Source organism: Theropithecus gelada, chromosome 4 (assembly GCF_003255815.1).
Source record: "Theropithecus gelada isolate Dixy chromosome 4, Tgel_1.0, whole genome shotgun sequence".
Taxonomy (NCBI): Eukaryota; Metazoa; Chordata; class Mammalia; order Primates; family Cercopithecidae; genus Theropithecus; species Theropithecus gelada.
Window position 1 is genome coordinate 18,623,594 of NC_037671.1, and position 25,275 is coordinate 18,648,868.

At 38.5% G+C, this 25,275-nt stretch overlaps 1 protein-coding gene across 5 annotated transcripts in view; it reads right to left on the reverse strand.

The window, feature by feature from the left end:
- The window catches only part of DTNBP1 (dystrobrevin binding protein 1), a 150,354-nt gene that overhangs the window by 80,744 nt on the left and 44,335 nt on the right, over positions 1-25,275 (reverse strand). For all 5 annotated transcript variants that reach the window (XM_025384369.1, XM_025384372.1, XM_025384371.1 and 2 more), the window contains one exon: positions 15,563-15,695. In XM_025384369.1, the coding sequence (XP_025240154.1) occupies positions 15,563-15,695 (133 nt within the window). The remainder of the gene's footprint in view (positions 1-15,562; positions 15,696-25,275) is intronic.

Below are 25,275 nucleotides of genomic sequence, written 5' to 3' on the forward strand. Positions count from 1 at the left end.
CAATTTTTAAAGGATACTTTTTAGCTTTTAAAAACCTATGTACAGCAGGAATATTGGGATCAACTAATAAATTCTCAAATCTACCTGAATTAACCCTTAAGAACTGTTAACTTCTATTTTCTCTTCCTCAAAAGTAACACGTTATTTTATATGATAATAATACACTTCTCTGATATGTTATAAGAATTGGTCCTAGGCCGAGGCAGACGGATCACCCGAGATTGGGAGTTCCAGACCAGCCTGACCAAGATGGAGAAACCCCATCTCTACTAAAAAAAGAAAAAAAAATACAAAATTAGCCAGGAGTGGTGGCACATGCCTGTAATCCCAGCTACTCAGGAGGCTGAGGCAGGAGAATCACTTGAACCTGGGAGGCGGAGGTTGTGGTGAGCCGAGATCACGCCATTGCACTCTAGCCTGGACAACAAGAGCAAAATTCCATCTCAAAATAAAAAAAGAAAGAGAAAAGGGAAAAAAATTGGGCCTAAACAGACCATAACAGGAAACTTCCAGAGAGAAAGGAAAATGTTGCTATCTTTGGGGGAAAATGTCCCTCTCTTTGAAATCCAGGATCAAACCTCTCCAGTAGCATTAGCTGGGCGCAATAGTAATAAATGAATTCTAAAACACTGAAAGTTATTACAGACTCTGTAAATTATAATGTAGAAACTATAATCAATCTAACTTTGGAGAAAGGATTATCTATTTTTCAACCCAGGATAATAATTATTTTGCTTTGCTTAATTTTGAAAAACTTTTCTCAAGATTGCTACATCTTTAGTCTCCACTCCTCTCCACCTCAAAGATACACTTTAGGTTTTCTTGCCTCTTAAAAACAAAAAGCTTTATGAACCCCAGAGTGTCATTTACATAACTGGAGGGAAAGAGATAACAAAAGGAACTTTGTAAACCAGTTAGAGAAACATTTATTACTTAAAAATGGCAAACAGATACTCATTGTTCAAAATAAAGCTTTAAGAACTTAAATATCAGTCCTAAACTATATTTACTGTCAACCCAAGGATCTAATAAACTGTTAAATATTCTAGCTACATCTGTTCTCGTGACTACACATGAAGTCTGAAACTGCCAAGATTTATTCTCTAACAGACACTTTAGAGCAAAAATTTTGTTAAGTTCAATTCCTTGCCAACTCATAAGCTTAGGTTTAATTTTAAAAGAAAATGTAAGGTGTGATTACACATTTATGAAGCCAACAAATTCATAGCTCTTAGTCTGTTTTCAAGAGGTCATTGGCCTAGTATATGTGATTACATTGTAATAAATACAATAAAATAAAAATGTCAATTTACTTTCAATTAACCACCTGGGAACCATCTAAAATCTAGCATCTAATAGGGAAGGGGGAGTAAAAGGAGAAAATGGAGAAAAGAGATACAAGTTTCAGCCTTTTTTATATTTTCCATGTCTCTACTTCACTTTTTGAATAGAATAGTTACAACAACAATTTTTACTGTCCTTGTCTTCTAATTCTAATATCTGTGTCAGTTTTTAATGGCTTAGATTGACTGGTTATCTTCCTCCATATGTTCTCCTAGTAATCTTTGATTAGATACCAGACATTGTGATTTATCTTGTTTGGTGCTAGGTATTTTTATATTCCTATAAATACTCTTGAGCTTTGTTTGTAATACAGTTAATTTACTTGGAAACAGCTTGATCCTTCTGATGCTTGCTTTATGATTTGCTAAGCATGTCTGAAGCAGTGTTCAGATAAGAGCCAATTACACGTCCTACTGAGGCAAGAATTCACCGAGTCCACTTCCCAACACCTCCGTAATTATGAGTTTTCCCAGTCTGACTATTGGGAAGAGGCACTGTGTGAGTGCCAGGCACTGTTAGCTCATCCTCTTGGATATTTTTTTCCCTCCTGCCTTGGATAGTCTTCTCACCTGTATTATCAGGTGAATATTCATGGACACCCTCTCAGCAACTCTCTCCTCTCTGGGACTGTGTCCTGTAAACTCCAGCTGCCTTGATCTCCCCAGATTTAACTCTTCAACTCTGAGTCTGCCAGGCTCTGCCTGGGTCCACTTCCCTGCACTGCACCCTGGAAACTCTCTCTAGGCAGGATGCAGAGGCAATCACAGGGTTCACCTCGTTGTTTCCTATCTATCAGGTACCATCACATCTCTCCTTTGTCCAAAATCCAGTGTCTAAAAAACTTTCTCTCGTTTATTTTGCCTGGTTTTTCATTGTATCAGGTGGGAGAATAAATCTGGTCCCTGTTACTCCATCCTGAGTGGATGCAGAAGTCCACTCCCTTTTTGTAAAGTCATCGCCTGAGGAAAAGTTCTCCTGCCCCCCTTTTCATTCAGCGTCCAAACAGACCTCCGCTGCAGAACTGCAGAAGCCAGTTACCGCCCTGCTGCTTGGCTCCTTTGGAGAAGGTGCTCTGGATCTTCTCTTCTGGTTCCAGAGCCATCTTCACCCTGAAGAATGCTGTTGGTTTCTTCTCTCCTGTTCTCAGCTCAGCAAAGCTAGGCCTGAGGGCCACACTCCTGCCACATCTCCCCTTCTCTCCAACTCGCCAGTCTCTTGGCAGGTGAGCTTGAACAGTCATTTCCTGAAGCTCAGGAGTTTGGCAGGTTATTCTCTGGAACATAGACTGGTCAAATACCACTACAGATATGCCATAATCTCTTAAATAAATCTGTTATGCTTTATTCTAAAGATTTTCTAAATATAGTCCATAGTCCAAATGTTACCAAAAAACAAAACAAAAAAACACAAACAAAAAGAAGGACAGAGTCCCTTGGCATTAACTACAATAGATACATAAACATAAAGCAAAAAGAATCAGGACCCTTAAAATATGCATAAGCACTAAATGTCATCAGAAGCAGCAGCGACCACAACTTCCAGGAGGTGGGTTCTAGGAGACAACCAAATTTCAAAGTCTGAATAATCAGTGAAAAATGTTTCTGGAGTCAGTATGCCCCTAAGCAGGTTTTGAATCCAACAGAAGACTATGTTAAAATTATGAGTCACTTGTAATTAACAAGAATTGCTAAAATCACTGTTCTTCAAGATGTTGCTATTTTTGGAGAAATTCTGATGGTATGCTGTGTACTGAAGGGGAATGCATAAGTACTGAAGGGGAATGCATAAGGGATCTAGAAATTTGGAAATAAGAAATATTTTAATTAAATTACACACTTATGTATGATTTCAAGTATAACTAATTATTGTGAGAGAATTTCAATAAGCACTCTAAGGATTATGGTGGCACTGGAAAGATTAAAAATCTAGAAGGTTGAGATTCTATACTTTCATTTAGCTCTGTCTCTAAACCTACCTACTGTTCATGACTCGGGGTCTTTGTTCCCACTGTTCCTTCTGTTTGGAGCTGGACAGTCCTAGATCTTCATATGGCTGCCTTCATATTCAAGCCTCTTCTCACATATCTTCTCAGAAGGGCCTGCCCTGCTCACCCTAGCTGAAGCAGTCCCCCCCTGCCTTACCACTATACCATCACTCCATTTTATTTCCTTCAAGGTTTATATCATTGTCTGAAATTATCCTTCTTTTTTCTTTACACGTTTATCATCTGTCTTCCTCCACACCCTGAAGAATGTAAGCTGACTCTCAAATCTCAAGCCCACGTTTCTAATTGTTAGCTAGACAATTCCACGTAAATATTTTTAAGTTCTTTATTTTGACTCATATACTAAATATCAGCTCTTCTTTCTTTATGAAAAATATATTTCCTATTGGTTACAAAAGCTTCTGCCAGGGTCCATGAATTAGACTCATAAGGCTGTGCACTCATCTTCTGAACTATCTGACAACTTAGCTACTGGTGTGAGTACCTGTCTTCACCTATAGCCATATTCTAGCCACTATACAATGTTTTGCTGTTTATCAAGGCATTGTCCATTCCTGTCTATAAAGGCACTGGTAACAGTAATATCATTTTACATGCAGAAAAATATTTAGAAAAGCAATTTACGGGTATCTTCCCCCTACAACCACACAAGTGTCTTAGATGGCACTTTTCTCAGATAATCAGCTGAAGAGAGATGTCCTTCTTTACTTCACAAATGAAGTGGATTAAACCATCTATGCAAATGTTTCTCAAGGGTAGGTAAGAGTTATCAGAACCATCCCTAGGCTGTATATTTCCCTATCCACTGGGAGAACCACCTGACTAGGAAGCCACTGTCACATTTAGGAATGGGTCATACTCCTGTTTTTGTAGGGGCAGGAATCTATTCTCTCTGCTGGGAATGTCCATCAAATGAATGACAAAATATCATATATCCATTTGAAACTACAGATGCACTGGTATAAACATCTGGGACTCAATCAGTTTGTTCCAACTTAACGTCAAAAAAGAAGACACATTTGGGTTGGTGTGGTGGTGTTGTGGGAGCCTTGGACTGAAGACTCTGGTTCTGATGCTGGCCCCTAAATAGTCTGATGACTTAATGCAACTCAATCTCCTTCTCAACTCCAAAAATTGCTGCCCTGCCCACACTATAGGCTCTGGTGGGAGCTGAATGAGAAAAGCCATAGGAACCTATTGCAGAGACTATTAGCATTGGAGGAGTGTGAAAAATTATCCTTCATTCTCCCACTCTCCCCACCTTCATCCAGTGTTCTGGCCCAGATTTTTGGGAAAGCTACAGGGTGTGCAAACATTGTTAAAAAATGCATGCACATAGGCATATCACATACCCAACTTTTTCTATCACATATTATCGTTTTCTTCAGAGTAAGAAAAGTCATTAGTGTAGTATGCATGGCATCTTGTTAAAAAGGAAGAACGTTTATTTTTAAGCGACTCATCTCTTATGAACCAGAAAATTAAAAGTTTTTCACTAGCAGTATTTGAAAATTCCTCAAATGGTGTTATGTAGAATACTAAGTCACAGAATTTTAATATGTGTTACATGCAAATTGATTCTGTGAGCAAGTAAGTTATGAAATGCTGAGTCAAAAAATTTCTTTTGTTTTTTTTTTTTTTTGAGACGGAGTCTCACTCTGTAACCCAGGCTGGAGTACAGTGGTGTGATCTCAGCTCACTGCAACCTCCCCATCCTGGGTTCAAGCAATTCTCCTGCCTCAGCCTCTTGAGTATCTGGAATTACAGGCACCTACCACCATATCCAGCTAATTTTTCTATTTTTAGTGGAGACAGGTTTTCACCATGTTGGCCCGGCTGGTCTCGAACTCCTGACTTCAGGTGATCTGCCTGTTTCAGCTGGGATTATAGGCATGAGCCACTGTGCCCGACCAAAACATTTCTTTGTTTTTTTGAGACGGAGTCTCACTCTGTTGCCCAGACTGGAGGGCAGTGGCACGATCTTGGCTCACTGCAACCTCCGCCTCCTGAGTTCAAGTGATTTTCCTGCCTCAGCCTCCCAAGTAGCTAGGATTACAGGTGCGTGCCACCATGCCCAGCTAATTTTTATAGTTTTAGTAGAGACAGGGTTTCACCATGTTGGCCAGGCTGGTCTCGAACTCTTTATCTCACGTGATCCGCCTGCCCCTCGGCCTCCCAAAGTCCTGGGATTACAGGCGTGAACCACAGCACCCAGCAAAACATTTCTTTACCACCAGAATTTTCAGAACCTTTAGCATGCCAGTGCACACTGCAAAGCTCTATGGGCAAATGCAAAGTGTTTCTGGAGCTTATCTGATCACAAAACGTTTTATCAATGGTAACGTTTTCAGTCTAGTATTCCACGCAGAAGAATTCAGGGAATGTTATCGCTATTAAAAAATGCTTAATTCAATTTTTATATGTTGATAGTACATATCCACTCCTGAAGTCAAACACCACCCAGGAGATGTATTTATAGTGAAGACAAGTAGTCCCTGCCTCAGCTCTCTCCACCTTTCTGCCCTGTTTTTCACAAGCAGCCACATTCAATTCTTTCAGTTATTTTTCCTGGTATTTACCTCTGTTATTTCTAAATAATCTGCAAATATTAATATTTATTTTTTCTATTTTAAATATTACTCTTGATTTCCTGCTGGAGAAGATGAGAATTAGCTATTTTAGACCTCTGCTTCCCCTCAACACAAATATGCTTCTTCTCCCCCATCTCCCCAGCAAGTTTTACCACAATTCTGCTTTTAATTATTCCAATATCACATAAATACTGTTTGTGACTGAGCCATGTAGTGTATTATTTCTCTTCTTTTAAAACTCTGTTTCCCCTCAGCATTAATATCTACCTCGTTGTTGTTCGCTTGGTTTTAAAACAAACAAACTTATCTGTAATTCCTCATTAAACCCTCCACCAGGGTTTAATAATTAAGGTTATAAATAAAGAAAGGAGTCATAAAGCTCCTCTCAATATTGCCATGCCTATCAGACAATGAATTAGCTTCATTTTTTCCCCCTTGGAAACACTACTTAGAATTCTCCAGAAGGCTTTCCTGTCCCAATATGAATTGCTCGCTAGGCTTGCTGAAGCTTCTCACCACCTCCCTGGAAATTCCCTTTGTGTCTCTTCTGAACAGAATGAATCCGCCTGGAGTGACTCACCTCTGCTCGGTGCAGGCTCTTCTTCCTCTTGGGTTATTCCCTTGTGTGTGGAGCATATCCTCCAGGAGCTTCCTGACAAAGTGTTCACATCAACCACACTGGAGCCCTTGGCTGTCTGGAAATGACTTTATTTCCTCATGCTTGATGAAAATTTTGCCCAGTAAATATTCTTAGTAACCATTTTTTACTTTCAGCATTGTTGCTGAAAAGCTGATGTTCCCTTTGATTCCTGATCCTTAATATAAAACCTTTCTGAAGGTTTTTATGATCTTTATTCCTAGTGTAGTGAAATTTACAAAAATATGTATTTGACAACAGATCTTTCTCCACTCATTTTGTCAGACACTTCATGGGCTCTTTTAAACTCAAACACTCGTATCCTTCAATTCTGGACAATTTCCTTATGTTATTTCCTTAATAAATGTCTCTCCTCCTTCTCACTCCTTGATTTCTGAAACTCCTAGAACTCAAATATGGGACTTAGGAATGATCTTCACATTCTTAGTTTTTCCTCAGACTTTGTGTTCCTTTAGAGGTTTAACATTATCTTCCCATGCTTCACTTGAAGTTTCCTACTTTTGCTAGCTTATTTCTAAAAGCTCTTTCTTGTTCCTTTTCTATAGCATCTTTTCTTGTCTCATAAAGACAAAATGGGTTCTTACAAGATGGTCCCATATATCTGAAGCTACTAATTATAATTTTTCAATTTTTCTTTTTTTTTTTTTTTTTTTGAGACAGAGTCTCACTCTGTTGCCCAGGCTGGAGTGCAGTGGCGTGATCTCGGCTCACTGCAAGCTCTGCCTCCCGGGTTCACGCCATTCTCCTGTCTCAGCCTCCCAAGTAGCTGGGATTACAGGCACACCCTGCCACGCCCAGCTAGTTTTTTTGTATTTTTAGTAGAGACAGGGTTTCACCATGTTAGCCAGACTGGTCTCGATCTCCTGACCTCGTGATCCACCCACCTTGGCCTCCCAAAGTACTGGGAGTACAGGCGTGAGCCACCACGCCCAGCCTTGTTTTTAAGTTTTCTTCTGCTCCTCAGTCTCTCATTCTTCTGCAGGTTTTAAAAAATATTGATTACTAGCTTACAGTCTATGTATTTCAGTTGTTTTCATTTTGGAAGCTTTCTTGATTGAATATGATTTCTCAGCTGTCCATTCGTATTTGAGTGAGGGACCAAAAGTTGATTCGAAGTTATACAGAGCATGAGCTCAGCATGAGAGGGTGGTTAAGAGCAGACCTAGCTGTTTCACCACATACATACAACCTAAATATCCCTATCTGCAGGCCTTTTCTTGTGGACTGGTCAGGTGCAGTTTTGCAGATGAACCCTCCATTCTTCTGCATTGGGGATGTGAGTTTGGCTGCCAGAGTTCTGGGACCTACTGGGGAAAGGGGCCTAAACAGTCTTATTGTTTACCATGTAGGCTTTCACTTAGTTCCTCTGTTTTCAATACAGTTGTACCTCTACCTGTCCTCCAATGTGTTGGAGTCAAGTCTGGAGCCCCTCAGGTGCAATTCCACGTGGCCTGATGAGCTAGGGATGGGGTGATCACCTGGCTAAGTGGAGGATCAAGGGATCTTACTTCACGTATCTGCTTTCAACACACCTTATCTTTCAAGTGGTGCCTTCAATTCCTGAGCCCTTCTAGAATTCTGCGGTACACACCAGCACATATTTCTTGTCTGAGTTCCCCTCTCCAGGCACTCACATCCTAGCTTGGTGTCAGCCTTCTTGGCTTTGCTTATCAGTTACCACTTATTTATCTACTTTCCATCTCGTAAAAGTTAACGTCATTTCTCATCTAGTGTTATTTCTTTTCCATTCTTCTTATTCTTTTGAACTGTAACTTTAAAAGCTCTTTATTATCATTTTAGTGGATTTTCAGTAAAGATGACTGTTCAATCCATTGTGTTAAATGGAAGTTCTGCATCAGTCAAACTATTCTGGTGTAATTACACTAGCCTTCATCACATTTCCAGTTCTGATACCCCAGGAATGAGTAAGAGTAACAAAGAAGTAGTTTAAAATGTAAATGAAATATCTCTAAATAGCAAATGTTCTGCATGATTTATTTAAAATATATTTTAGTTAATCTATATTTGCCAAATGCAATTGCTCAACTCTGCTTTTTAACCAAAAATTTATTTACACTATGACCAATTATTAATCAGCCATATAAATAATCAGACTAAATAAATTACTTCTAAAGGGTTTCTTTTAATTAGATAATTCATCCTTTTGTATGCTGAATGAAATAGGCTAAGCGTTTCAGGAAGATTATAGTTTATAAATAGATTTAAGCAATGTTTCATATTCAGTACTTCCACTATTTGTGTTTAGAGAAGCAAGTTAACTAGAACTAAGTTACATGTGATTCTGAGAGCTAAATAAACTGGTTCTTATTTGGCCCTTTAAGAAGAAAACTGTCTCATATTCAATAACTTTGCCAGAAATTATCATTATCTCTATTTTACAGATAAGAAAACTGAGGATAGGTCATTTGCAAAAGGTCAAACAGGTAACAAGTGGCAGAGAAGAAATTCAAGATGAGATCTTCAAAGACTTTTCACAATAATCCAAACAAATTGTATTTCTCTTAATAACTTTGAATTGAATCAGTAATGATATCAGGATAAAAATATGCCTTTAAATCACAAGTCTAATGTCTTATGAGACAATTAGATGCAAAATTAGCATTTATTAATAAACATCTATTTTATGAAGATGCTATAAGTATTAAGAAATGTCTACATAATTTTTTAAAAATTAAATCTTGAAAAGTCAAAGTACTACTTTAAATTTCTCACCCTTGAAACTTTTCACTGAAACTCTTAGGTTTAAAAACTATTATGACATTCTACATTAATCCCTCTCATGGTATCCTTGAGAAATAGAAAATAATTTTATAATTTTAGAAAATTTGGCCTATCAGAATATGAAATATTTACCATTATTTATAGATTTCAAGCTACTGATTATAAGCTGGTAGTTCTCAATTGACACACTACTTTTTCTTACATATTTCAGAGCAACAGGCATTATCAACAAATCTGTTTATCACATCTAAGTTTATTTAAAAGATGCAATTTTTAAAGAAGTTTTTAAAATGCTAGTCAAGAAAGTTCCAGACTAAGCAAAGCTTTACAACAGAATAAGGTGTAAAGGAAACTGAATGGCCTGTCCAAGAGCACAGAGTTCGTTACCAACGAAGCCAGGTCCTGGGTCTTTTATCTCTAAGAAGAATGCTATTTGTACTACATAATTCTACCTCCAAAAAGACAAATATGCTGCCATTTCAATTATATAAAACACACTAAGACTCAGTAGATTTTGGTTTTTAAAGTGATGCTTTTTTCCCCAACCCTAAATTTTTGTTACTTTATTTTTAAATTTATTTTTATTTTATTTATTTATTTTGAAATAGGGTCTTGCTCTGTCACCCAGGCTGGACTGCAGCAGCATGATCATGGCTCACTGCAGACTAGACCTCCTGGGCTCAAGCAATCCTCCAGAGTACTGGGACTACAGGCATGTACCACCATGCCCAGCTAATTTTTAATTTTTTTTTTTTTTTGTAGAGATGGGGTCTACGTTGTGCAGGCTGGTCTTGGACTCCTGGGCTCAAGCAATCCTCCTACCTCAGCCTCCCAAAGTGCTGGGATTACAAGCATCAGTCACCATGCCCAGGCATCATTTTATAGCACATAAATTATAATGCACTGATTAAAATATATCTAAGTCACTGGGTGAGGGTGAAAAAAAGCAAATAAAATTTCATAGCTCCAAATCTTATTGCCTGCTTTTCTGTCTAATCATCTTAACTTGTTAAAACCGGAAATTCAATTTTATGTATTAAAGGGTGGGCATACCTCATTTTATTGCACTTATCAGATACTGCATTTTCTAAATAAATTGAAGGCTTGTGGCAACGCTGTGTTACGCAAACCAGTGCCATTCTTCTAACAGCATGTGCTCACTTTATGTCTCTGTGTCACATTTTGGGAATCCTCACAATATTCCAAACTTTTTCATTGTTTTATGTATTATGGTGATCCGTGATCTTTGATATTAATGCTGTCATTGTTTTGGGGTGCCCCAAGCCCCATAAATGTTGTATGTGTTCTGACTGCTCCCCTGACAAGCCATTCTCCAATTTCTCTCCCTCTCCTTGGACCTCTCTATTCCCTGAGACAAAACATATTGAAATTAGGCCAATTATTAATAATAACCCTACAATGGCCTCTAATTATTCAAGTGAAAGAAAGAGTCTCACATCTCTCACTTGAAATCAAAAGCTAGAAATAATCAAGCTTACTGAGGAAGGCATGTCGAAAGTCAAGACAGGCCAAAAGCTAGGGCTTTTGCACAAAATGGTTAGCTAGGTTGTGAATGCCAAGGAAAGGTTCTTAAAGGAAATTAAAAATGCTACTCCAGTGAACACACGAACGGTAAGAAAACAAACCTACCATATATGGAGAAAGTCTCAGTGGTCTGGACAGAAGATTAAACCAGCCACAACATTCCCTTCCTTAAGTTAAAACCTAATCCAGAGCAAGGTTCCAACTCTCTTCAGTTCTATGAAAGCTAAAAGAGGTGAGAAAGCTGGAGAAGAAAAGTTTGATGCTAGCAAAGGTTGGTTCATGAAATTTAAAGTAAGAAGTCATCTCCATAACAACAAAGTGCAGGGTGAAGCCGGAAGTGCTGATGTAAAAGCTGCAGCAGCTTATCCAGAAGACCTAGCTACGATAACTGATGAAGGTGGCTACGCTAAACAGCAGATTGTCAAGAGACAAAACAGACTTTTATTGGAAGAAGATGCCATCTTCTTCATAGCTAGACTTTCATAGCTAGAGAGGGGAAGTCCATGCCTGGCTTCAAAACTTCAAAGGACAGTCTCATTCTCTTGTTAAGGACTAACGGTGACTTTAAGCTGAAGCCAGTGCCTCATTTACTACTCTGAAAATCTTGGGAGGCATCCTGAAAATTCATAGAATTACGCTAAATCTTCTCTGCCTATGCTGTATAAATGCAATAACAAAGCCTGGATGAAAGCACATCTGTTTGTGGCATAGTTTACTGAATATTTTAAGCCTACTGTTCAGACCTACTGCTCAGAAAAAAAAAAAAAAAATCCTTTCCAAATAATATTGCTCATTGACAATGCACCTGGTCACCCAAGAGCCCTCACGGAGATGAACAAATAGATCAATGTTGTTTCATTGTTAGGAACACAACATTGATTCTGCAGCCTGTGGAATAAGGAGTCATTTCAACTTTCAAGTCTTATTATTTAAGAAATACATTTTGTAAGGCTATAGCAGCTGTAGATAATGATTCCTTCAATGGATCTAGGTCAACTGAAAACCTCTGGAAAGGGTTAACTATTCCAGATGGCATTAAGAACATTCATAATTAATGGTAGGAGGTCAAAATATCAAACATTAGCAATAATTTTGAAGAAGTGGATTCCAACCCTCATGGATGACTTTGAGAGGTTCAAGATTTCTGTGAAGGAAGTAACTACAGATGTGGTAGCAATAGCAAGAGAACTAGAATTAGAAGCAAAGCCTGAAGATATGCTTGAATTACTGCAATCTCGTGATCCAACTTAAACAGATGAGGAGTTACTTCCTATGGATGAGCAAAGGAAGTGGTTTCTTGAGAAGAAATCTACTCCTGGTGAAGATGCTGTGAACATTGTTGAAATGACAAGAAAGGACATAGAATGTTACATAAACTAGTTGATAAAGCAGCAGTAATGTTTGAGAGGATTGATTCCAATGTTGGAAGTAATTCTACTATGGGTGAAATGCTGTCAAACAGCAACACATGCTACAGAGAAATCTTTCCTGGAAGAAAGAGTCCATCGATGTAGCAAACTTCACTGTTAAGCTATTTTAACTAAGATATTGCTACAGCCATCTTAACCTTCAGCAACCACCACCTGATAAGTCAGCAGCCATTACCATAGAGGCAAGACCCTCCACCATCAAAAAGACTACAACTGACTGAAGGCTGATGATCATTAGCAATAAGGTATTTTTAATTAAGGTATGTACATTGTTTTTTAAGACACAATGCTAGTGCACATTTAATAGACTACATACAGTATAGTATAAACATAACTTTTATATGCACTAGGAAAGCAAAAAAATCATGTAACTAGCTTTACTGCAGAATGCAGTGGACTGGAACAGAATCTGCAATATCTTAAGGTATTACTAGGTTTCCAACAATTAAATTTCAACACATCTTGATAGAAAAATTACAATAGTCATATAATTCTTGTATTATGTAGCTAAAAAGCAATGGGCTATTTAAATATATAGAATACCCATCTCTTTATAGCTACACGAGTTAATAATACAAGTTAGTCAGAACTTGCAGCCACTGACAGAGCACTTTGCTGGTGCCAAGCACTATTCCAAGCACTTTACTGATTCCCTAAAACCTTATAACGTACTGTATTATTATCCCCATTTCACAGACAAGAAAACCACCTTCTAGGGTCACATGACCTGTACCCAAGCTGTCCAACCTCCTGCAAAAATTTCCTCTCAAAATTCTAAGCCTTCCTACCATGTTCCTTGAAACTCTTGTTGTATTACAAACATATTTCCATGCCTAACTTCTTTACAACAGAATGTCTCTCTAACTTTTCATTTAACAATGAAGACTAGCCTGAGCATTTCTACCTCTGCTACCTTCCTCTTAAGCAAAGTTCCTCTTTTCCCACGCCCACATATCAGACTGGAAATGCCCCGGGTCACAAGGTGCACCCACTCATTCAAAAGTCCCTTCTCCAGGCCGGGCGCGGTGGCTCACGCCTGTAATCCCAGCACTTTGGGAGGCTGAGGCTAATGGATCACCAGAGGTCAGAGGTTTGAAACCAGCCTGGCCAACGTGGTGAAACCCCATGTCTACTAAAAATACAAAAATTAGCTGGGCATGGTGGTGTGCACCTGTAATCCCAGCTACTCGGAAGACAGAAGAAATGCTTGAACCCAGTAAGCAGAGGTTGCAGTGAGCCGAGATCACGCCATTGCACTCCAACCTGGGCAACAACAGTGAAACTCTACCACAAAAAAAAAAAAAAAAAACAAAAAACAAAAAAAAAAACTCCCTTCTCTGACAAGAACTCCATTCTTTTTTTTTTTTTTTGAGATGGAGTCTTGCTCTGTCGCCCAGGCTGGAGTGCAGTGATGCAATCGTGGCTCACTGCAAGCTCTGCCCACCGGGTTCACGCCATGCTCCTGCCTCAGCCTCCCGAGCAGCTGGGACTACAGGCGCCCGCCACCACATCCGGCTAATTTTTTGTAACTTCAGTAGAGACGAGATTTCACTGTGTCAGCCAGGATGGTCTTGATCTCCTGACCTCGTGATCCGTACGCCTCAGTCTCCCAAAGTGCTGGGGTTACAGGCGTGAGCCACTGCGCCTGGCCAACAACTCCATTGTTTATGCTGCCACATGCCCTCCTACAATCTTTGTGGGACAAATGAAATGTATAGAAAGAACCTCTGGAAAATTCACATATGTACAACCTTTTGCAAATAATCTGTTCCATGGCCTCCCTGGAACTCTTCTGAAGCTCTTACATTTACAGCCTGCACACAACCCAACTCCCATCTCTGCCCGGCAGTCTCTCAAAGTATGGTCCACAGGCCACCCATATCAGAACCACCTAGAAGGTGTGTTTAAAACCATTCTAAATTTAAACCATTCTAGAGGCTTATGGAATAAGGTGTCATTTCAACTTTCTCCACTGGAATTAACTTTAGAATGGACTCCCCAAGGACGGAGCCCAGGAAACTCCATTTTAAATACTCTCCCCAGGAGATTTTTATGGCTCATTAATATTTAGTGCCCAGCTCTAAGTATATATGACCCTGATTGAGAACTTGTGTTCTAAAATACTCATTTCTATTCATTTCTGTCTCATCCCTTGGCCTCATTCTAGAAGACTTTAACATCAATACAGCAATCCACCTCACCCATGTATTAGCTTCCTTGGGGGTGGGGGGAGTGGTATATTAGTGACCAGTTCCTCCTGTCCATGATAGCAACCCACTCCTGTTATTGTCACATTCTAGACCCAGAACAACCCCCTTATCAGCACTCCTAACACCAAGAGTGTACTCTGTCCAACCTATCCATCTCCCTCTCCCACCAAATCTGCTCTTGGGCCACAGCCAGACCCAATCCCATGACTTCTGCCTCCTCCCAACTAGCAAAGCCCACCTCCAGCTTCTGTTCTGGAGGTGCCCAGTACAGACAACAGTCTGTCTCATGCCCTCTGAGATTGACTCCCCACAGACTTCAGAAATACCGACCCTGTACCTTCCATCTCTGAGATGCCACTGTAGGACTTGGGATGCCAGAGCTAGTCTAGCAGGCTATTACCCTTAGACTCCTTTTCCATCTCCAGTTCAGGTTGGCCTAGTGATAATAGCTATTATTATAACTAATATTTACAAAGCACTAACTGAATTAGGTAACAATTAATTCATTTAATCCTCATAACTCTATGATAGGGGTACATCATTATCCTCATCATAAACCAGTGACATTGAGGCTAAGAGAGATAACATAATTTGCCTAAGGTCCCACAAGTAGTGTGTGACTGAGCTGAGATTCGAAGCCCTCCACCCCCTTTCCACAGCCTGAGCTCAGGTTCCTTCCCTTCTGCTCTAGTAATGGAGGAGAAGAGCAAGAAAAGAAAAGAGCAACCCAGTCATTTGCCACTTGGAGAAAACTAGCTCAGGGCTCCTATTTTGCTGGAAAACTTTGCCCTGTGCTCCACTCCTTCATCTTTATATTTGAGATTCATGTTTTACCCTCTCCTGAGCTTTTTATAACTCATCTCCAAAAGATGGCAACAGATAATGGTTTTTTAAAAAAGTTTTGGAAAGCTTATTTATCAGTTTTATATTGAAACCTTTGTCTTTTATCAGCCGGGACTTCTAAAGAGTAGCATGTAAAGTAATATGGAAAACTTCGAGACTGAAAATGAATATGGTGGCAAAGTTTTCAAACTCACCTCTTATTTTTCTTGTAATTCTCCAGTTGCTGGGATTGCATATGTTTGCATCTTTCTAATTCACACTGCCCACATAAGTCTTCCAGATGCAGCAGGTTGTTCTCTACCTCCTCAAAACTCGCCTCTAAATGAGCTGAAAGTATATAAAAATAAACAAACTTCGAAAGTCAGAATCCTTGATCATGATGAATACAAAAAGTATCAAAAAGGTAAAAGTTTACATTGTTGAGATTGTTTTGCATTTTTAAGTACTTTTTATTAAACTTTCTCGATGCAAAAGAAAACATACTGGCCAACATTAAAACATAATTCAAATTATCTTTTTTGACATTTCAAGCATTATCAAGAAATAACTTTCCTAAATACTTATTAACCACGAAGACAAAGACACGGAGAAACATTATCTTGATTAATGTAATGCTATATCCTAATGATCCCATATACCACATGTGAATAACCAACTTTCACATAATAAGAATAAGACAAAATATAATTAACATATATTATACCTAACCTAACCTAATTATACCTATACTTAACTAACTTAATATCTGTGTTTCTAAATTACGTTAGCATTTGTTTTGCCTCCAGCACATCATATACACAAATCTTCAAGGCACAGTAGATATGCACAAATACCTAGTAAGCATGGGTTACCAGGCTACTCAGTGGTTGGGTGAGGAAGTGACTTCGCTCTGCCTGTCAGGTGACTAGTCTTTCACTACTCCACTCTGCTGCTAGGCCACAGAGCCTTGCAGCTTTATTGGAACATGAAGATCACCCAGTCAAACCTTTCACTGAAAAGATTCAAGACTAAAGCCTAGAAAAACAAATACAGTGCCTTGCCCAAGCAAGCTAGTGAAGGGCCACACGGCCAGTGAAGGGCAGTCAGGAATCCAAACTGAATCCCTCTCACATTACACTGATTTCCAATTGATAGGATGCTAAGTAAACTGAGATTGTAGGGGCAAGGATTAGTTGTTTTCTCATATGAAAGAAAAGCTCTTGAGGTCAAACATTTGAGAACTCACAGCCTCATAACTAGTTATCTATTATTCACTGACATATGACAGCCACTGGGATACAAAGATGAAAAAGATAGTCCTGAAGCTCAAGGAGCTTACAGGAGAGGGGAGACATATTTCAATGGCAACAGAGCATGACAGAGTGAGGTGCTGTAGGAACTCAAAGGAGTGTCATCTAACACAGATGAGGGAAAGCTCAGCAAGAAACGATTCCCAAGCCGGGAAGTAACAGTGATCCAGTGGGGAAGGGAGCAGTGAAGAGGAACAAGTTGGCTCTGCGGCCTTCCAGTCTTGGGTTCATTTAAACGGCTACAATATAATTCCTTCATTTACATACTAGCTTTTCATATGACTTTCTTTTTTTTTTTTTTTTTTTTTTTTTTTTTTGAGACGGAGTCTCGCTCTGTCGCCCAGGCTGGAGTGCAGTGGCCGGATCTCAGCTCACTGCAAGCTCCGCCTCCCGGGTTCACGCCATTCTCCTGCCTCAGCCTCCCGAGTAGCTGGGACTACAGGCGCCCGCCACCTCGCCCGGCTAGTTTTTTGTATTTTTTAGTAGAGACGGGGTTTCACCGTGTTAGCCAGGATGGTCTCGATCTCCTGACCTTGTGATCCGCCCGTCTCGGCCTCCCAAAGTGCTGGGATTACAGGCTTGAGCCACCGCGCCCGGCTTCATATGACTTTCTAAACCAGCTTTCATAGCATTTAGGTTTGAGACAAACTCCTCAAATTTCAACTGACACTTACAGGTTTATTGTGATGCAAATGTTTGCCTGTTTTTGGAAGTCCTAGAGAGAGCAATTAGGAACAAGAAAGAAATAAAGATATCCAAATAGGAAAGGAGGAAGTTGAAATGCCCGTTTGCAGATGACATGATCTTACGTAGAGAAAACTCTAAAAGCGCCAGCAAAAAAACTTTTAGAACTTGATAAATAAATTCAGTAAAGTTGCAGGATACAAAACCAACATACAAAAATCAGCAGCATTTCTATACACCAATGATGAAATTGCAGCGGGCAAGAAATCAAGAAAGCGGTCCCATTTACAATAGTTACAAAAAATTACAATACTTAAGAATAAATTTAACCAAGGGAAAGAATGAGCCAGGTGCGGTGGCTCACACCTGTAATCTCAGCACTTTGGGAGGCTGAGGCAGGAGGATCCCTTGAGCCTAAGAGTTTGAGACCAAGGAGATGAAAGATCTCTACATGACAAACTATAAAACACTTATGAAAGAAGTTGAAGAAGACACAAAAATGAAAAGACATCCCCATGTTCAAGCATTAGAAGAATATTGTGAAAATGATGATACTGCCAAAAGTGATCTACAGATTAAATGCAATCCCTATCAAAACACCAATGACGTTCCTCACAGAAATAGAAAAAAAAACTCTAAAACTCATATGGAATCACACAAGACCCTGAATAGCCAGAGTAATCCTGAGCAAAAATAACAAAGCTGGAAGCATTCGATTGTCTGACTTCAAAATATACTACAAAAAGCTATAGTAACCAAAACAGCATGATGCTAGCATAAAAACAGACATGCTGGAACAGAGAACCCAGAAAACCCCAAAATAAATCCACATATTTATAGCCAATCAGTTTTTGACAAAGGCACAAAGAACATTCATTGGGAAATACATGGTCTCATCAATAAATGATGCTGGGTTAAGTGAATATCCATATGCAGAAGAATGAAACCAGACCCCTAACTTTCACCCTAGAAAAAAATCACCTCATAATGGATTAAAGACTTAAATGTAAGAGCTGAAACCATGAAACTACTAGAAGAAAACATACGGGAAACATTTCAGAACATTGGTTTGGATAAAGATTTTATGGAGAAGACTTCAAAGACACAAGTGACAAAAGCAAAAATAGACAAACTAGATTACATCAAACTAAAAAGCTTCTGCCTGGAAAAAACAAAAAAATCAAGACTGAAAAGACAACCAGCAAAACGGGAGAAAATACCTGCAAACGACTCATCCCACAAGGGATTAATATCCTTTCCTTTGAATATATCCCTAATATAGGATTGCTGGCCATATGGAGTTCTATTTTCGTTTTGTTTTGTTTCAGAGGAACCTCCACACTGTTTTTCATAAGGGCCCTACTAATTAAAATTTCCAAGAAATTCTTATACAAGGAACCCAAACAATTCAACAGCAAAAAATTAAAAAAAAAAAAAAATCCTATTAAAAAATGGGCAAATGAATCGAATAGACATCTCTCAAAAGAAGGTACATGAATGGCCAACGGGTATATGGAAAAATCTTCAACATCACTAATTATAAGGGAAATACAAATCAAAACCACAATGAGATAACATCTCACCCTAGTTAGAATAGCTATTGCCAGATGGAAATAACAGGCACTAGGGACTCCAAAAAGGGGGAAGGGTGGGAAGGGACAAAGACTGAAAAACTACCTATTGGGTACGATGTTCACTATTTGGGTATTGGGTACACTACAAGCCCAATCTCTTCCAATATGCAATACAGCCGAACAACAAACAAGCACTTGTACCCCCTTACCCCCTAAAAGTAATAATAAAAAAAATAGTTATTACCAAAAAGACCAAAAACAACAAGTTCTGGCAAGGATGCAGAGAAAGGGGAGTTCTCACACGCTGTTGGTGGAAATTTAAATTAGTATAGCCATTATGGAAAACAGTATGGAAGTTCCTTAAAAAATCAAAAGTAGAACTACCATATGACCAGCAGTCCCACTACTATGGGGAATACAGCCCAGGGAAAGGAAATCAGTATCTGGAAGCGTTATCTGCATTCCCATGTTCATTGCAGCTCTATACACAATAGCCAAGACATGAATTCAACCTAAGCATCCAACAATAGATGAATGGATAAAGAAAATGTGTTACATATAAACAATGGAATACTATTCAGCTGTAAAAAAAGATTTAAGTACTATCATTTGCAGCAACACGGATGAGCCTCGAGGAAGGTATGTTAAGTGAAATAACTCAGGCACAGAAAGATAAATACTGTATGTTTTCACCCATATGTGGAAGCTAAACACGTTGATCCCAGGGAAGTAGAGGGTAGAATAGTGCTTACTAGAGGCTGCTGGGGAGGTGGGCAGTAGCCAAAGTTAACAGATACAAAATTACAGCTAGATAGGAAGAATAAGTTCTAGTATTCTATAGCACTGTATGGAGAGTATAACAATTTACTGTATATGTTCAAATAGCAAAAGAGGGGATTTTGAATGTTCCCAACACAAAAAAATGGTGTTTGAGGAGATGGATGTGCTGACCACCTTGATTTATTACACACTGTGTGCATGTATCAAAAATCACACTGTGCCCTATAAATATACACAATTGTGTGTCAATTAAAAATAATAATAAAAGCAAAAAATACACAAAAACTTAAAAATTTTTAAAAGAAAAGACAAGGCAGAAACTGGGAGAAAATCTTTGTAGAACATACCTGATAAAGGACTGATACCCAAAATATTACAAAGTACTCAATTTGCAACTGAGGGACAGTCTACAAAATATCTGATCACCATGTCTCAAAAAATTGTCATGGTCATCAAAAACAAAAACGTTTGAGAAACTGTCAGAGCCAGAAGGAGCCTAAGAAGGCAAGATGACTAAATTTAATGTGGTCTCCTGAATGGGACCTTGGAACTGAAAAAAATTATTAAGTTAAAAAAATTTTCTTAAAGTATGAATTTTTATTAATGAAGATTTTATTTTTAATCTTTGTTTGATCCAAACAGCTGTTAGATAATCCAGAAGTGTTGACATTTTGTCTTTTTATCCTCCTCTCAAGTATTTATCCTTTGAGTTATAAATAATCCAATTACATTTTTTATTTTAAAATATACAGTTAAGTTATTATTGGCAATAGTCACCCTACTGTGCTATCAAATAGTAGGTCTTATTCCTTCTTTTTTTTTTTTTTTTTTGACACTTTCTAATATCCTGAATTTTAACTCTACGAAATATTTGTGCTTATAAAAACTCCCTCTCCCCTCTGCTAGGGTATAAGGCTTAAAAACATGAATATGGTGGGGGGGAATAAATTTTATTTAAAAGTGAAAATATGGTGACAAGCAGTTTAGCAGTGTTCTTCAGACATTTTAGGTACTAACTTTTATCATACTGATATACCACTGTAAACCACTGGTAAATCTGGAAACGGCTAATAATAATGTAGTTCAGGGTGGTTTTGAACCTAGCTTCAGGGGCCACATCAAACAGCTACTATATGTGATTATGGAACGCTTAAATGAAACAATATGTAAAATCTAAATTTTAGCCAATAACTATACTTAAGCTTTTTAAGAATGTCACAAATGGTACATAAAGAGTTTATATGGGGGAATCAGGCAAAACAATGTGCTGCCATTTACATATATATTTTTTTTTTTGTAGAGACGAGGCCTCACTATGACCTGGCTGGTCTTGAACTCCTGGGCTTGAGTGATCTTCCTGAGCTGGCCTCCCAAAGTGCTGGAATTACAGGTGTGAGCCACCACACCCAGCCTACATTGTTTTTTGTTTTATTAAATGAAAAACTGACTAGGAGATTCAGCTTGGGAACTAGTACTCCCAGCACTAAAGAAACAATACTCAGTTCATTCTATTATAACTAGTCTGACATGGTCTTAAACTGTATAAAAGACTATCATAGCTAATAGGATTATGTAAAAGGTTGTTTCACTTTGATTAGTGATAAAAACTAGAATAGTTAAATTTAATATAGACTCCATTTAACTCTAAGCTACTTGGTGCATTCAGTATCACGCATGTATGCTTAGCATATGGGGGACTGGTTAAGAGCTAGGCTTTGAAGCACAAGCTTAAAAACCCAGCTCTGCTCCTGCCAGATGAGATGCAATGTGATACCTCGTCTGTGAAGAGAGAGCTAACAACACATATCTTGCAAAGCTGTTAAAAGGATTAAATGAGCCAAAGTACCTAAACTTAATATTTGACAGTTAGTAAATAATTAATGTTTGAATATAAAAAAAATAGAGAAAATTTTTAGATTAGCTAAGTTTTATATTTAATAAAAGTCATTTAAAACTAATAATTTCATTGACCAGTAATGATTATGATGTAAACAAGATCTATGGATCTATTAGATCAAAATGTCAACAACATTTTCATTTTTACCTTACAAACTTACACACCTATAAGTTATTTTCTAGACTATATTCTTAGACTTAAGATCTACTGGTAAAAGGAATGAAATTTCAAATGATTTTTCTGAAAAGAAACTATGTAATGGAGCCAACAATTATTCTATGCTGGAAAATGTGTATGTTCTTTTTACCTTTTCAATCTTTATCTGGACAGATGGCAATTTCCATTTAGATTCTAGCTCTGTTGGTTGACTACAGAGCTAATGAGGCCAGGAACTTAAATGAGGTTGATCTCTAGGCAGGCCAATTAATTTCTCATGGACAGAAATTCTGTTCTAGGTACAAATTGTACTTGCTGCCCCAGTCACTCTTTTGTTAATAACGTGGGGACCAGATGAAAACATGTGAGTGGTTTATCAACCTGGAATTCCTAATGAGAAACACACTGTACATACTTCTGAATAGGACAGCATCATGCTCTTGTGCTGAATGACAAATTTAGACTAAAAATGCTTGAAATAGTCAGTGGTCATTTGACTGCTAACACCAAATTCATATTTATGTTCTTCCCTTTAAAAAGCTTCACAGGCTCCTGAACCCTTTCAAGTTAAACTCATCATTCAGAGACCTACTGCTCTCTGGCCACAAACTGTGTTTACTTCACTTCTTTCCTTCACACATTCTATATTACAGCAAAACAAGATGAGTCCTGCACGTTGGTGCCTCCTCCTCCTTGCCTCTGCCTGTCCCTAACCCCGGTCTATCTTTTCAGGATTAGGCCAGTGGCAGCCTGCCCTCCTCCCACAGGGCTCCCTTCCTCTTCTGTGCTTCCCCAGACCTTTCAGCCTCACGCAGGACTCACATTCTGACTGATATCATCCAACTAGTTGTGTCCTCTCATCCCTCTCAGGAATCAGTAAGGGCCTTAAAGGTGCAGATTGTATTTTTGCTTCTTTGCTATCCCCTAATAACTCGCCTGTTGAATTCAATAAAGAATAATGGCTGGTGATAGAATGATTCTATTACTCTAACATGTAAAATAACCAAGAAGGCAAATCTATTCATGGTCATCTAGTTTAAATATTAAGAGATTATGCCAAATTTTGTAAAAGAATAAACATAAGCAAGGAACTTAGAAAACATTAAACAACATGATGATACCTTTTAGTATATTAAACCAGGTCACATTATCAGTGACTTAGAAGAAGTGATTAAAATTTTCCACTCTAACATTAGTAGACTTGAAATCAGTAATAAAATATAAAAGAATTGGTATTAAAAAAAATTTTCATCCCTTCTTATATTAAAAACTTAAAAAAGCTCTTCATATAATAATGACAAGTACATACATAATGTGTATTCTGAATATTTTATGTTGAATTTAAGTTGGCAGAAATTTAATTTTCCTGTCACAGCCTGCTCATTTCCTGTTGCAAAACAAGTTGCATACATGAGTACATTTGGTAACCAACCCAGGATGCATATACATAAAATACTAGCAGGCCTCCATGGACACAAATATACCTTTACAAGAAGCTCAAGTCTCACCATTTTGCTCACTATAACAACAGCATATGTCTCATTTAGTGATCAGTGGAAGAGATAGGTAGAATTTTATTGTGAAAAGCCATTTGGGAATGCCTGACAGCTGTGCAAAAAAGAGCTTCACAAATCTTTGTGAGAAGGCCGTCCCAGAGGAAAAGCAATTCTGTTTGGAATTTTTCTTTGTGCCATTTGTTTCAAATACATATTATCTGTAGTGTAACCACTAATATATAAAGAATGAAGCAGCACAGTAAAATTATCTCCCACTTAATGAGTTCTTTTCTAACAAAATAATTAGCCTCATGGAACAAAGAAATCTCCTTTGGCTGCAAACCCATAGGTCACAGAGGCCAGGTACTGAAAGACCACAAGACTCTTCAAATGCTTACATTACACTTTTATGTACTAAGGTAATAAGATAACGATGGTATGAATAAGGAAACTTTAAGAGGTACATTAACTTGCAAAAGCCATTATGGAACAAATGAGATCTATGTAGTAGCCTAAAAGATGTCTAAGAGAATTAATGTGCCTCTCGAAGGGTCTAACCTCAGAAAGGAACCTGGACATACGATAATCCAGTTCATGAAAAACCAACAGAGCTATGATAATTTCTCTGTTAGATGCCCTTTAAAATTCTGTACAGAAGAAAGCAAAATAATACTATATCAGGCTAGGTCAAATCAAAAGAAAAAGACAAACTCAGTATATGGCTGCAATTCTCTTATATCTAAGAATTGTTACCTAAGAATTAACAGAATCTTCTGGCTGGGTACAGTGGTTCAATCCTGTAATGCCAGAGCTTTGGGAGGTTGAGGCAGGAAGATCGCTTGAGTCCAGGAATAGTTTGAGGCTACAGTGAGCTATGATCACACCACCGTGCTACAGCCTGGACAACAGAGTTAGACTCTGTCTCTAAAAAAAATTAAAATTTCAAAACAAAAACAAAACTCAGAATCTTCTGTTCTAGATGAAGGGAACAGTCTTTTTTTTTTTTTTTTTTTTTGAGACGGAGTCTCGCTCTGCCGCCCAGGCTGGAGTGCAGTGGCCAGATCTCGGCTCACTGCAAGCTCCGCCTCCCGGGTTTACGCCATTCTCCTGCCTCAGCCTCCCGAGTAGCGGGGACTACAGGCGCCCGCCACCTCGCCCGGCTAGTTTTTTGTATTTTTTAGTAGAGACGGGGTTTCACCGTGTCAGCCAGGATGGTCTCGATCTCCTGACCTCGTGATCCGCCCGTCTCGGCCTCCCAAAGTGCTGGGATTACAGGCTTGAGCCACCGCGCCCGGCCGGAACAGTCTTTTTAAAATAGGTCATATAAAATAAACTAAGAAATAGAATTCAAAGACAAGGCTTTAACATTTTTGAATTTCAACAAAGGAATAAGATTATACTACCCTCTAGTGGAAGTTCAAGAGAATTCAGTATATACTTTTCAAACATATTTTTCCAGTTTTATGATTAAAAAGCACTGTGGTTTTTCACAGAATAAAAACATTCCATTGTATGCTTACACACTTTCAATGTACAGAATACTAATATCACCACATTGAATGTTGTGGTTTTGCATTCTAAACTGTTTTGCAGCACAAGCTAAATTGCATAACTTCCATCCAAACCCTCCTGTCACAGAATAACGGTTTTGTCAATTCACAAAGGCTAGAGAGGTCCCCATCAGAATGTTGACATCTTGATGGCAGATACCCACCCTTGTTCACTGCTGTGTGTCCAGAGTCTGTACACAGTGTGTGGTGCGTGGCAGATGCCCAGCATGTACCAGGCACTGTGCTAAGTGGTTATGTTTATCATCTCATTTAATCCTCCAAATACCTATGAGACAGGTATGCTCATCATCATTTTGCAGACAAGCAGACTAAAGCTTGGAGTCGTTGAGAAATCTGCACAGTTCTTAAAGTGAGGAAGTTGTAGGACTGGGAGCCAAACTCAGATCTGTAAGTTCATAGCCCTTGTTTTCCAGTTCCCAGCATACCTTTATTACTTATTTTTAAAATGACATACCTTATC